At 35.4% G+C, this 13,661-nt stretch overlaps 1 protein-coding gene across 1 annotated transcript; it reads right to left on the reverse strand.

Moving 5' to 3' along the window:
* Positions 1–400: 400 nt before the first annotated feature.
* On the reverse strand, positions 401–5,043 carry LOC120348958 (recombination repair protein 1-like; the record flags this gene model as incomplete). Its single annotated transcript, XM_039445305.1, is given in 3 exon segments — positions 401–544; positions 2,428–2,571; positions 4,912–5,043. Coding segments are annotated over 2 exon segments (259 nt in total), but the record flags the coding sequence as incomplete, so codon positions are not given.
* Between the last annotated feature and the right edge of the window lie 8,618 nt (positions 5,044–13,661).

Raw genomic sequence — 13,661 nt, forward strand, 5'->3', positions numbered from 1 at the left:
TCAAAGTTTTGTATCAAATTATGGTGTTGAGTATCAAGTTGAGATGATACTGTATCATATTTTGGTAATACTGTATCATTATTATGGTGATACTGTATCATTATTATGGTGATACTATAAAGAAAAGCTAGCATGAGAAGATATCGCATGATTTGTAGAATTCATTCAAAGTTTGAAAGTTTTGTACCAAATTATAGTGTTGTGTATCAAGTTGAGATGATACTGAATCATATTGTGGTGATACTGTATCATACTTGGGTGATACTGTATCATTTTTTATGGTGATACTATAAAGAAAAGTTAGCTACAAAGATAGTAGCCTACAAATCAAATCAGTTTTTACTAGGCCTATTTGGAAGGGGGTGAAATTATTGTAGAAGAAAACTGAAATCCAACTTACCGATAGGATTATGAGCCACGTTCAAGTCTCCAGTAAGTATAACAGGCTTTTTGGCATCCAGCTCTTTCAGGTGATTCCGAAACAGTTCATCCCATTTCAAGCGTTTGCTCAGCGTTTTCAAGCCCGCTCCTGCATTCACAACATCTGCAAAAGATTACAATAATTTGAATAAGAGATTAAGAGCCGGTCTCCAAACTCGGGATTTAGCTAAGTTCTAGACTTTAAACAGCTGGAGTAAGAAAATTGGCTTTCCGAGACGGGGCGTAGTCGTAGTCATTGTGAAAGTGACGTTTGAATTAAATTTCAAAAAAACTAGAAAATTAAACACAAAATAAAATAAAGAGAAAATAGTGTAAAGTTTCAGCTATTCTGAGCTATTTAGTAATGTTTAATTTCGTCAAGGAGAAACGTTTCCAATTATAGAAATGAGAAAATAAAAACTGCGACTACTGTTATAAAAACTGCGACTAATGCCCGGTTGCAGAGTCGACAAATAACGTCGCCCATAGTTAACAGCGCGGACTTAACTATTTAACAGGCCAATTTCGTTGCATAGACGTTCCGTTAGCTATTGCTCTGCCGATAGGTAACAGCGCGCCAGCAACAGGTTTTTCCGTTGCAGAGACGAAAAGCCCCATTTTGGAAAGCTAATTTTCTGACTACAGCTGTTTAAAGTTTAGAACTTAGCTAAATCCCGAGCTCGGAAACCGGCCCTAAATGATGATATTAACGAAATACAAAAATTATTTAGTATCTACCACCAGAATATGGATTGAATTGATTAAAAAAATTTTATTCATAATCATGAACAGGTACACCACTCAGGAACAGCGTCAATATAATGCAAACAACATAACATAAGAAGTAGTATAGTGAGGTCCACGTTATAATGGCAGTGGAGAAAGATAGGAACACAACGTTGCCGATCCTCTGTCTTGTCAGTGCCTTCTACGGAGGGCAACTCAAATTCAAATTCAAATTCATTATTTGCCATAAAATAATACAGATTGATAAAACAAATATTCTAACTTACAAAATGGCACTATCGGCAAAGAAAACTTGTGCGCCGGCAGTGAGTTCGAACAACTAGGTACAGCAAACATGTCAATAGAAAGAAAAAGAGCTTATTCAAACCACTAGAATAACTAAAATTATGGAAACCAGGTCACATCTCAAAACTTACAAACGATAAGACAAAGTAACAAAATCGCAAGCAAATTAAAAGTTGAAAGAGTCCTCTTTCAACTGATACCGGTTTATTTATGTAATATTGACTGTTCATTCTCGTTTAAAATTATCAATTATATTTTATCAAGCAAGAAATTATATTTTTCAATAATTTCATAGTGAATTTTCATAATTAAGATGACATATTTTGTTAATTGATTATTAATTCTACATTGTTAAAAGACGATCTGGCAACAGAGCAAAGCAAGAAAGAGATAGCGCTATCCGCTTTGTTGAATGATAGACAAGAATAGCAATACCATTTCCAATCAAACACTGCCATTATGACGTGGACCTCACTATAGGCATTAATGTCTAATCACAAATAAAAGCGATTTCTAGTTTGATTGGTCAACAGTGGCAAGGTATCAATTTATTCTATATTGATTCATACAATAAGTACATCATCAAAATGATAGGGAGAGAAAAAAATAAGGTAACCTTGTGCTATTCCTCTCCCAAATTTGGATAAGGTTTCACCATAAAGAAAGAATAGTGTAAGTAGAGATCCCATGGTATAGGGTGTTTATGTCGCAACGTTTACTGTTATCTCAAGCCGATTACTGTCGATTTTTACTGTTTTGTTGGGGTGAGAGTGTATGAACGGCACAATATGAGAGACTACCAGCGTCATAAAGCTTCACAGGAAAGAGCTACGTGGACTGTCAGCTTGAGATAACAGTAAAAGTTGCGACATAAACGCCCTATACCATGGGATATCTACTTATACTATTGTTTCTCTATGGTTACACATAGTCCGAAATGGGACTATTAAAATTGTTTTAGAAGGTGTAACTCACATGTATTTACAAGGAAAAACTTTTCGAATTCAGCAGTAATGACTCTTCCTTCATCGTCGAATTCTGCACTGCCAAGTCCGAACTTCACCTCAATCGGCTTCACCTTTGAATACATAGCCACACCTGCGTAGCCCGGCTTAGACCCTGGAACATCAAAAATACGAAAATGCTATTTCAAAAATACTTCTACCCAAAACTCAACTTGCACTAAAGTCAGACACCCAGTTGCACAAGTCTGTTAAATTTTAAACTCGACTAAATGCCACAAGAACCAATTCGAGAAGTGATCTCCTAAAAAACCTTCATTGATTGGTTCTCTTGAATTTAATCATGATTTGAATGTAAGAGACGTTTTTGCAACCGGGCTTTATGGTGTGTACAGACCTTCATTGATTGGTTCTCTTGAAATTTAATCATGATTTAAATGTAACAGACGTTTGTGCAACCGGGCCTTATGGTGTGTACTGACCTATGCGCTACGAGCACGTGCATTTCACTTCTCATCAGCTGATGCTATTCTTAGTAGCCTATATCTTACTAGTATTTCTGTGAACAGTAGACCTCACGCAGTATTCTCATCCACAAGTACCTGATTGAAACTATAGACCTTATGGATATACAGCAATAGACTGGCTTCTCCCAACACATCTGTGTAATCACTTGTCAGCTGATTTATGATGAATAATTCTAGTCTGATTTTTTCTAATATTGGCGTATGAAGGAGGCTCCTTTTTCCTTCTGTATTACCTTGAAATGCAAAATTTCCAAAAACCTTGTATATACGTCGACGCGCAATTAAAAAAGGAACAAACCTGTCAAATTTCATGAAAATCTATTACCGCGTTTCGCCGTAAATGCGCAACATATAAACATTGAAACAGAGAAATGCCAAACCGTCGACTTGAATCTTAGATCTCACTTCGCTCGGTCAATCATGATTTCATCAGCTGATAAAAAGTGAAACTCTCCTTTCACACTTTGCATTGTCATAACAGAGTGAGTCATATGTATGGGAACCCTTCAATAAGTTGGAGACTGTTGTAGATATAGTACTGTAACTTCCAGGATAAGTTACCCGTAGGTCAAATACTCTACCTTTTGACGTACAACTGAATTTCAACCCCTCATAAGGGGGTGACTTAGGGGTTGTAACTCGAATATTTTGAATGTAAACACACATTGTGTGGTACATCATTAAAGGCCTTTTTTCAACCAAGAAAGATGACATCAATCAAAATGTTCTATGTTACTTGTATTCAAAATGGCGGCTGATTGAAGTTTTAGTTTTTGAGGAAATGAGGGGTTGTAAACGCCTTGTGTGGTATATCATTTAGAGCCTTTTTAAAACAAGAAAGATGGCATCGATGAAAATGTTCTATGATACTTGTATCCAAAATGGCGACTGAATGAAGTTTTAGTTTTCGAGGAAATGAGGGGTTGTAACTCAAATACTTTAAATGTTAACACCCATCGTGTGGTACATCATTTTTGAGGCCTGTCTAAAACAAGTAAGATGACATCAATAAAAATGTTCTATGATACTTTCATCCAAAATGGCGGCTGATTGAAGTTCTGTTTTAGTTTTTAAAGAAATAATTGATGAATTCAATCAGCCGCCATTTTTGATAAAAGTATCATAGAAAATTTTTATCGATGCCATCTTTCTTGTTTTAAAAAATGCTTTAAAATGATGAACCACACAATGGGTGTTTACATTCAAAATATTCGAGTTACAACCCCTCATTTCCTTAAAAACTAAAACTTCTATCAGCCGCCATTTTGGATACAAGTATCATAGAACATTTTTATCGATGCCATCTTTCTTCTTGTTTTAGAAAGGCTTTAAATTGATGTACCACATAATGGATGTTTACATTTAAAATATTCGAGTTACAACCCCTAAGACACCCCATTATGATGGGTTGAAAATCAGTTGTACGTCGAAAGGTAGAGTATTTGACCTATAACTTATCCTGAAAGTTACAGTATTATTTATAGAACATAGTGAAACAATAGCGTAAGTAGATATCCTATGTATAGGGCGTTTATGTCGCAACTTTTACTGTTATCTCAAGCCGATTACTGTTGATTATTGTCGATTTTTACTGTTTTGTTGGGGTGAGAGTGTATGACCGGCAAAATATGAGAGACTACCAGTGTCACACAGCTTCACGGGAAAGAATTACATGAGCTATCGGCTTGAGTTAACAGTAAAGTTGCGACATAAACGCCCTACCATGGGATATCTACTTATGCTATTGTTTCTCTATGATTATATCTACAACATTCTTCAACTTATTGAAGGGTTCCCATACATATGACTCATCTGTATATCTTTAAGTTATTTCTATCTTTTCTTTTTCCTTCAGTCTCTCCTGTCCTTCTCCTTTAATTGTGAAGAAAAACAAGTCAAGGATCAAAAACAAATGATTCATTTGAAAATAATATAGAATGAAGACTTATATATTTTTATATCATACTAACCTGCCAGAAAGTGTTTCGAGTATCCAGCAATTTTTACCTCGGTGGCAGCTTCTCATCGGGGCATTTGGTCTCTTGCATGCAGAATATCTGGATCTTCATGCTTTACAAACTCCGCGAAACCCTTCTGTAAAACAAATCAGAATCCGTTCACAATAACATTATTCAAGACTAACTCAAGAGAGTTTGTAATGAGTTCTACTATAGCCTATCATCGATGTTTATGGTTTCTTCATCTTTAGGAAGTGTTTATATTTCACAGTTAGGCTATACGTCAGTTTGTGAATTTCGGGGATGAGATATTTTGATTTTCTTATCAAAAACTGCAGATGATGTGTTGAGTCTTCTTCATATGCAGTATAGACTGTGTGATTGGGCCTATATTATTCAATTTGAAATTACAGGTGTGCCTGGACCACACGTTGGTCCAGTAAGGTGCCCCAGCCTGATAGGCTTGGTCACATTGGTCATCCACACTGCAATGTGACCAGTGCCCTATCATGGCCAGTGGTATCCAGCGTTGGCAAGCGCTCGCTACATGGAACACCACAATCAAAATGGCAAATTGAAAATGGAGTTGGAGGTTAGAAATATTAACTGGAAGGAACACAATAAGAACCAATGCCCCTGACTTGCTTGGGTACCCAGAGGGATTGGCGGCCAAATGTAAAGAATGCTTGGGAGCCAGTAGGACACCACCCAGTTTACCAGCTGCTAGAATCTGGTAAACAGACTAGCGACCCTAGTTGACCAAGCGAAGTGAGGTCTAAAGGTGCGTACAGACTTTCGCTCTGCTCCGCAACCGAACGTCACTCCAGCAGAGCGATTGATGATCGACCCGGGAGCAACAGTGGTTCGACCGGGGAACGCGAGAAGATCTAACATCTTCCGTAACGTTCATGATGGGTGCGTGGGCGGAGCGACTGTGGTTCGATGGTGGTACGAGGGCGGTACGAGGGAGGAGCGTGCTCGGTGCGGGTTGGAAGCGCGAATATGTGTACGCAGCTTATGATTCAAATTGACGGTTTTGCATTTCTCTTCATGTTTATATTTTTGTTTATATTTCATGTTCCGCATTTACAGCGAAACACAACAATAGATTTTCATGAAATTTGACAGGTATGTTCCTTTTACAATTTCGCGTCGACTTATGTATACGGTTTTTTGAAATTTTACATTTTAAGGATAATACAAAAGGAAGAGGAGTCTCCTTTGAACGCCAATATTACCGTAAAAATCAGACTTTAGAATTATTCATCATAAATCAGCTGTCTAGTGGACTATAATACTACCCGTTCAAAAACATCGAACATCTTGAAAATGTATCTTTCCATCAACGTTAGTAGACAGTTGTCTACTAACTTTGTCTTTCCATAAGCTGAGGCCATGATTCTAGTTTGGAGTTATTGATAGAAAACTTTTTTTACATTTTTTCTTTTTTAATCTGATGATTAAAATTGCAACAAATATTATTGAAAAGAAATTGATTTCTAAAATCATGAAAAGTGAGAAATAAAGTTTGTAGGAAATCAGCATTATGGTAGTTTATTTTGTTAATTTCAGCACGCCGATTTCCCGCCAACACAACACAGAATGTTCTCTGATGGGTTGATTGGATTGGCGTATCGATTGCAGCCAGACCTGATAACAGCGCTCACACTCACATTCCGGACGACACTACCTATTCTGTGACGACGCGTCACGGTACAATAGGACAGAAAGCTCTATGTTTATTTAGGATTTTTTCTAGTTATTTTAAATTGATGAATTATTTATCAATTTTTGAGAAAACATAACAAAGGTCAATGTAACTTACTGAGGTCTACTGTTCACATAGCTACTAGTATGATAAGCGCATTATGATTGAAGATACTCACGCCAGCACAAGGACCTAAGTCCAGCCACATTCAAGATGTTATCTTGAAGTTCCACTCCTTGCCAGCTTCAGTCTTTCGCTCGCAAATCTTGTAATCCGGCAAGGCAGCGAAATCAGTCTTGGCGGGACCGGACTTGGCTGGCTTCTTTGACGCTGGCTCCTCGGCTTTGTCTGTTTTAGCTGAGCGACCTCTCTTCTGAAAAATAACTCATTTGGAATAATTCACAAAATTGGAGTAAGAAAATTGAATAAAACTTCTAAAATTGAGGATGATTAGCAACTTACCGCATCTGCCACATTTGCATTTTAGGTTTGTACATCATTCTGTTATTTTCAATATAGCATTACTATTTGAAATGATTTAAATACTCCATAGTAAGTTAACAAACGTATAAAAATACTAGATAAATGACTTGAAACATACCTTCATCATTTTAAAGCTTGAGTCCTTTGTTTTACTGAGCGTTATTGTCGCAGTTATTCTTAGAATATTTACGATTCAAATTTAACAATACCACTAGGAGAATAAGATAAAATCTCAGACGATTGATTCAAATAATAAATAAATAAATGAAACAAGGGTTTTTGACGTTTTTGTATCAGATCAGAATGTAAATGTAAAGAGGTTAGATAGAGATAGTTTTGAGGTTAGGTTTTCCCGCCATAAAACTGTGGGGATCGATGTTTTTATTTCACTTTGCGATACATCGAATACTATGGTCGATGCATTCGATTGATTCTATTGTTTTGCTGCTATCGATACTTCTCTAAAATACAATAGAGATATGAAATAGCTCCAAGAAAATATTTCAAAATATAATACATTTTTTGTGTTATTATAATTATTCAAGTAGTTTCCGTGATCAATACATGTATTTTCTAACCAAATGTAACAAGAAGTTGTGTTTTTTTACATATTACAGTTGGCATCCTGATTCTCCCATGGTCCCATGGGACTTGGCTAAGCTCAGCTGTTCAATGGAAATGCTAGTTGCCGATAATTTATAGTGAGTGAATTTCAATAATTTGTTCAATCCAATATAGTAAAAAGTTTTAGTATTTATCAATTGAAAACATACATTTTGCGTCTTCCCAATCCATTAATTCATCCGGTTCACATAGAATAATTTTCTATCATGAGTAACTGCTGAGTTTCATTCTAGCATCGGTCTAGAATTTGATGCTTTCCATCTAATTTACCCCTATATGTTTGTTTTAGGTATGAAAAAATCTTAATCAAGATTTTGTTTGTTGATTTATCATCTTGCATGCGCTATAACTATCTGAATTCTCTTCCGATAAAATTTTACCATTCATCTGCTCCCCTGTCGTAATCTATGATTTCATGTTTGTGCTTGGTTTCTTTTCATTGATTTATTTACATTCAAGCTTTATTCTAAGGTTTTTTATTTGGTAAGTGTACATAAAAATTTCTTCAATGTCCGGTTTTTACATTAATCATATAAAACAAATTAGAAGCTTCAATGGAAGGAGTAGATGAAAGAATTTACTCATCACTTGACTAGGTTATGTTAGCTTAGCATATATCTTCAATCAGTTTCATGAATAGTATGACTTGAAGAAGCTTCTCCAATATAACATTCATTATTTAGTATCATATTTATTCGATAATCCAAGTTAATTAGTTTTATAATCAACATTTAAAAATATATATAACCTACGGTAGGTATTGATTAGGTGCGCATTGATTAAAACTGTACTCATTAATGTAATCTTTTATCAATGAATACTGTAATTTTAAAAATAATATTGATAAAATAATATCAACTCATAAATAACAAATGATAATATTGCTTTTTCATATTAATTTAATTTGGATAATTTATTGAAAAGTACCGTACGTTAGGGTTATCGGACGGTATGAAATTCAAAGGGAAACTTGACTCTAGATCTGTACACTGTCGATTATAAATCGATAGTATTGAATTTCCGCATTTATATTAAAAAAAAACTTTTGATTACCGGTATACAATGTAATAACTAGGTAAAGTAGTTCACTCCTAACTATCATCATACCTACTATTTCAAATTGGTAATAAATATCATATCTACCGGTACTCAATACTATCGATATAAGTGATAATGACAATAATAATGATGGTTTTTGTTCATAGCATAGACATGCCACCAGGGCATGTCCATAAGGAAACACATCATAATAAATAACACAAAGTCCTTTGATGGACTGTCAGAACGTAAAAAAGTTACAGAAAGAAAAAAAACAACTAAGCAGCAGGCAGATGTGCTAGTGATCACTAGTAAACTCGAAGTAAATTGCAGCCTATTCAAATATTTTGCCTGCCAAACTTTAAAATTAATTCATTCCATGCTCTTCTTCTTATGTTCTATTCCTCATCATAATGCAATCTGTCTCATTCTTAACGTCGAGCGCTTAGCTCTAGGGACAAACTAATTCCGCTAGATCGCTCCAGCTGTACTATTCACTGCTGCCCCCGAGCATAGCAGGCGTAAAACCGTGCTTTAAAAGTACACATACCAGCGGCTATTATGTGTCTATAAAAGAAGTTAAGCATTAATTTTCTTCATCAAGAACAGCGCTACAAGTTGCTATGAATTGAAGTCTATAGAACGAACATGAATGTGAAAAAGGAGTTTGAAAAGCATAAAAATCTAATTTTTTCAGATATTCAAAAACAAAGTTGACGTAATTTTTGCTATATTGAATGCATAAAAATCTAATTTTTTCAGATTTTCAAAAACAAAGTTGACGTAATTTTTGCTATTTTAAAGAGGAGACTTGCATATTTTACTCAAATTTTTCTGACCAGTAGTTTTTGTAGGTATGTGTACCATCTACCTCAAAAAAGTGACTTTTGAAGCCCTATGTTAGCCAACAGAAGCTGATAAAAATATTTCAATTGCATAATTATGTCCTAAGAACCTGTCCAATAGATTAGAAAAAGAAGAAAAATATGAATGCACAACCTTAATTACTAAATATATACTAAAATTCACTCATTTTTTTATTTTGTTTGTTGAAAATAGCTATTTATGTAGGCCTATTAAGAGCGTAATGCGCGACTTTATCGCTCGCGCAAAACAGTTATCACGCGACGCGAAGCGGAGCGTGATAATTTTGCAAGAGCGATAAAGAAGCATACGCGCGATTTACCAACAAATTTTTTTCTACAACTGCCCAAACCCGTTAAATTACTTATATCGGCGGAGTTACAATTACCGACTTTTTAGGTTAAGATCTGACTTTTGGCGAGCTGCTTACAATCAGCTGATTAGGGAGCGTAAAGAAGTGCAAAGGATGCAGAAAAATTAGAATTAGATACTTTTGTCAATGTACATGCCATAGCCCAATTCCTCAGTCAACAAACCTCAAAGTGAACGAAACTAAAACGCAGTTCTTGCAGTTCAAACATAAAAATAATTATAGAGATCTTGAAGAGATAAACGTTCAAATAAATGGAGTGAATGTTGAACAACCTCTGTCTGTGAAATTTCTAGGTGTCTTGCTGGACAGAACTTGTCTTGGGATAACTATATTGATCATTTGTGCTGTAAATATCATCTGGAGTGTTTGCACTCAGGCAGATTTCAAGATTAAGTACTGGGAAACTATCTTAACATGTACAGTATATCATGCCCTCATAATGTCACATATTCGGTATGCGATATTGGTTTGGGGGGGCTCCAGTCTCAAAAATTTAGATAGAATCTTTAGAATGCAAAAGAGAGCTGTGAGAGCGATTAAAGGTCTTAAGCCATTGGAGTCCTGCAGAGAGTATTTTAAGATCTAGGACTACTCACTGTGCCTGCACTGTACATTTTCGAAGTGATCATGTATATAAGAGATAAAAAATTTATAAGAAACTGTGACATACATAATTATGACACTAGAAATAAGAGTAAATTTTCCACAATACACAGGACAGCTCAGTATGAAAATAAGCCTTCTTATATGGGTATGAAATTTATGAGTAAACTGCCGTCAGCTTTGAGAGAAAATGAGAATAAGGATATTTTCAAAAAGCTATTGAGAAAATATTTAGCAAACGGGGTTTACTACAGTATTCAAGAATTTATGGATGAATAATGAGGCTTTTGGGAGGATTAAATTGCAATGTACATTGTGGAATGTGATGTATATATATATGTTTATATGTATTCCTTTATTTTTTGACAATAGTCCTTGACGATTTCCTATACTCTTCAAGAGTCTCCAGGGAGAAAATTTAATCAAATCAAAATCAAATCAAACTCTTCTGCCCATGCGCGAATGATAAGCAAGCGTAAAGTAAAATCTAATGCGCATGCGCGGATGGTTAGCGAGCGAAAAAGTAGATTCTCCTCAGAAATAAGCTGTTTTACGAGGAGAATTGAGTATGTAAATTCTTTTTTACGCGCAGTTGTAGAAAAAGTTATTCCAACTTCTATCACATGTTCATAAAACATGTATTTGTATTAATATTGATTGCAGTTTGCTTTAGCATGTTCATTAATTCAATACTCTTCTACTGTTTAATAGAAAGCAGTAGATTAATAGATTAATCGTTGAAAAAAATTATAAGAAAAAGAGATTAGTGATTAATTTCTTTGACAATTTGTTTTGTGTGTTTTAATAAATAAAAATTAATTATTCTTTCTTAACTACTAATAGATTAATAGGTTTTTAGTAATTAATAGATTAAAAGTTGTATTAGGCCTACTAACTCATCTTGATGATAAAGTTTGTTTTATTTTGTTGATAAATTTGTTAATTTTTCAGGGGTAATTGGTTGTTGGTTGTCATGCCCCGTGGCAAGCGTAGGTCGACTGCTGACATGGGTCCAGATGACGAAGACCGCTACCAAGCAAACGTCTTCGCAACACATCATCCAGGTAACTAACTACTCTCTCACTTTCTCTATCCACCTTCTTCCTATTCCTCTCTCCTGTCTTCCATTCACGTGCTTTCTTCTCTGAGTCCTAACTTCGCCCTTAATATAGGCAATCAATCAATTGGTCTTCTATTATCACCCTTTTACTCTCTCACTTTCTCTCGCTCTCTCTCTGCATATACAGTTATCATATCATATCAGTTCAATAGTTATTTTCTTAGTCTATATTATGTAAATTCATCTATAACTTTGCTGTATTGTAAGCTATTGTATATAATGTATAAGCCAGTATATATTTAATCTACATAAATAAAGTACTCATCAATCAATCAATCAATCTCTCTCTCCTGTCTTCTACTCACCTGACTGTTACTCTGCTCTCTTCGTCCTGTCTCTGAGTCCCAACTCCGCCCTTATCAATCAATCTACTTCTATTATCACTTTTTAACTCTCACTTCTCTCTCTCTCTCTCTCTGGTAGAGAGTTAGTGGGAAGGATATTTTTAATATTCTTTCCGAAGAATGGACATTGATATGTCCAAAGCTCCGCCAATTTATGTAGATGCATAACAATATAATTGTCTATAGTTATTATATTACAAATTGTTTTTTCATATCATATACAGTTCAATAATAATTATTTTCTTAGTCTATATTATGTAAATTCATCTATAATTTTGCTGTATTGTAAGCTATTGTATATTAGTAGGCTACTACCGTCAGGCTCGCTTCGCTCGCCATATCCGTCTAGCCAGGGGGCTCAGCCCCCTGGACCCCCGACTGGATCGTCCAAGAATGAGATCAGCAGGCTCGCTTCGCTCGCCTGCATTTTCCATTTGAGCATTTTCATCATATGTTAGGACGATCCAGTCGGGGTCCAGACTAAACGTCTGGCTAAACGGATATGGCGAGCGAAGCGAGCCTGACGGCTAGTAATATAATATTCCCAGGAATAGCTCCGATTGAAGTAGCAGTGCCCAATCTCTAAACGCAACTTATCTCAGCTGGAACTGAAATAGTTTGAAACGGGCCACCTATAGTGAGATGTTTAGTGTAGAAGTAATTGAGAACTGCATGAAATTGAACCTTTATACCCTTATATAAAATAAATATAATTATATTATAATGTTGAACACTTACATAATTAGAATGTTGTGGAGTTGGTGTGTGATCATATTGGATGCGTCTATGTACCAGCGCAAGCTTGGTCATTTATGCATGAGCAAGCGTGCAAATGAGAAACAAAATGTGGAAAGAACAATACAGGAACACTCACACTGAACGCGTGCACTTGTTGGTTGCGTTCAGTGTGAGTAGCTACTGTCCATTTAAGTCACAACATTTTTCAACGGCACTTCCCAGATTTTGTTTTCCGGCCCATGCATGATCTGATGTGCACTTGCACATACACGCATCCAGTGTGATATACGAGTGGGTGAAAATTCCGAGAACGGCTTAATATCTCGAACACAAAGGTTATTTGACGGTGGCTGTGATTGGGGATCCTACTCAAATTGAAAATACTACTTTACTATGACTTCAAAAATCTGGTCCGCCATCTTGGACTTGCCGTATTGAGTGCAACTTTATTTTTTTAATAGGAAGGGTGTCATGCGATACATGATTTCGATAGGAAATCTCAAGAAAAAAAGATGGCGAAACCACATATCGATTTCTCAAACCGTTTAGAAGATATTCACATTATTAATCAATATCATGCATATCAGAAATGAAATACATAAGTGGTATTGATTAATAATGTGAATATCTTCTGAACGGTTTGAGAAATCGATGTGCGGTTTCCACAATTCATTTTTTCTTAAAATTTCGTATCTTAATCATGTATCTCATGATCACCTTCCTATTTATAAAAATAAAGTTGCATTCAATATGGCGGACCAGATTTTGAATTCATAGAAACTTGATATTTTCAATTTGAGTAGATCCCCAATCACTCCCACTGTCAAATAACCTTTGTGTATGAGATATTAACCCGTTCTCATTCTT

This window comes from Nilaparvata lugens, unplaced genomic scaffold, assembly GCF_014356525.2.
Source record: "Nilaparvata lugens isolate BPH unplaced genomic scaffold, ASM1435652v1 scaffold6587, whole genome shotgun sequence".
Classification (NCBI taxonomy): Eukaryota; Metazoa; Arthropoda; class Insecta; order Hemiptera; family Delphacidae; genus Nilaparvata; species Nilaparvata lugens.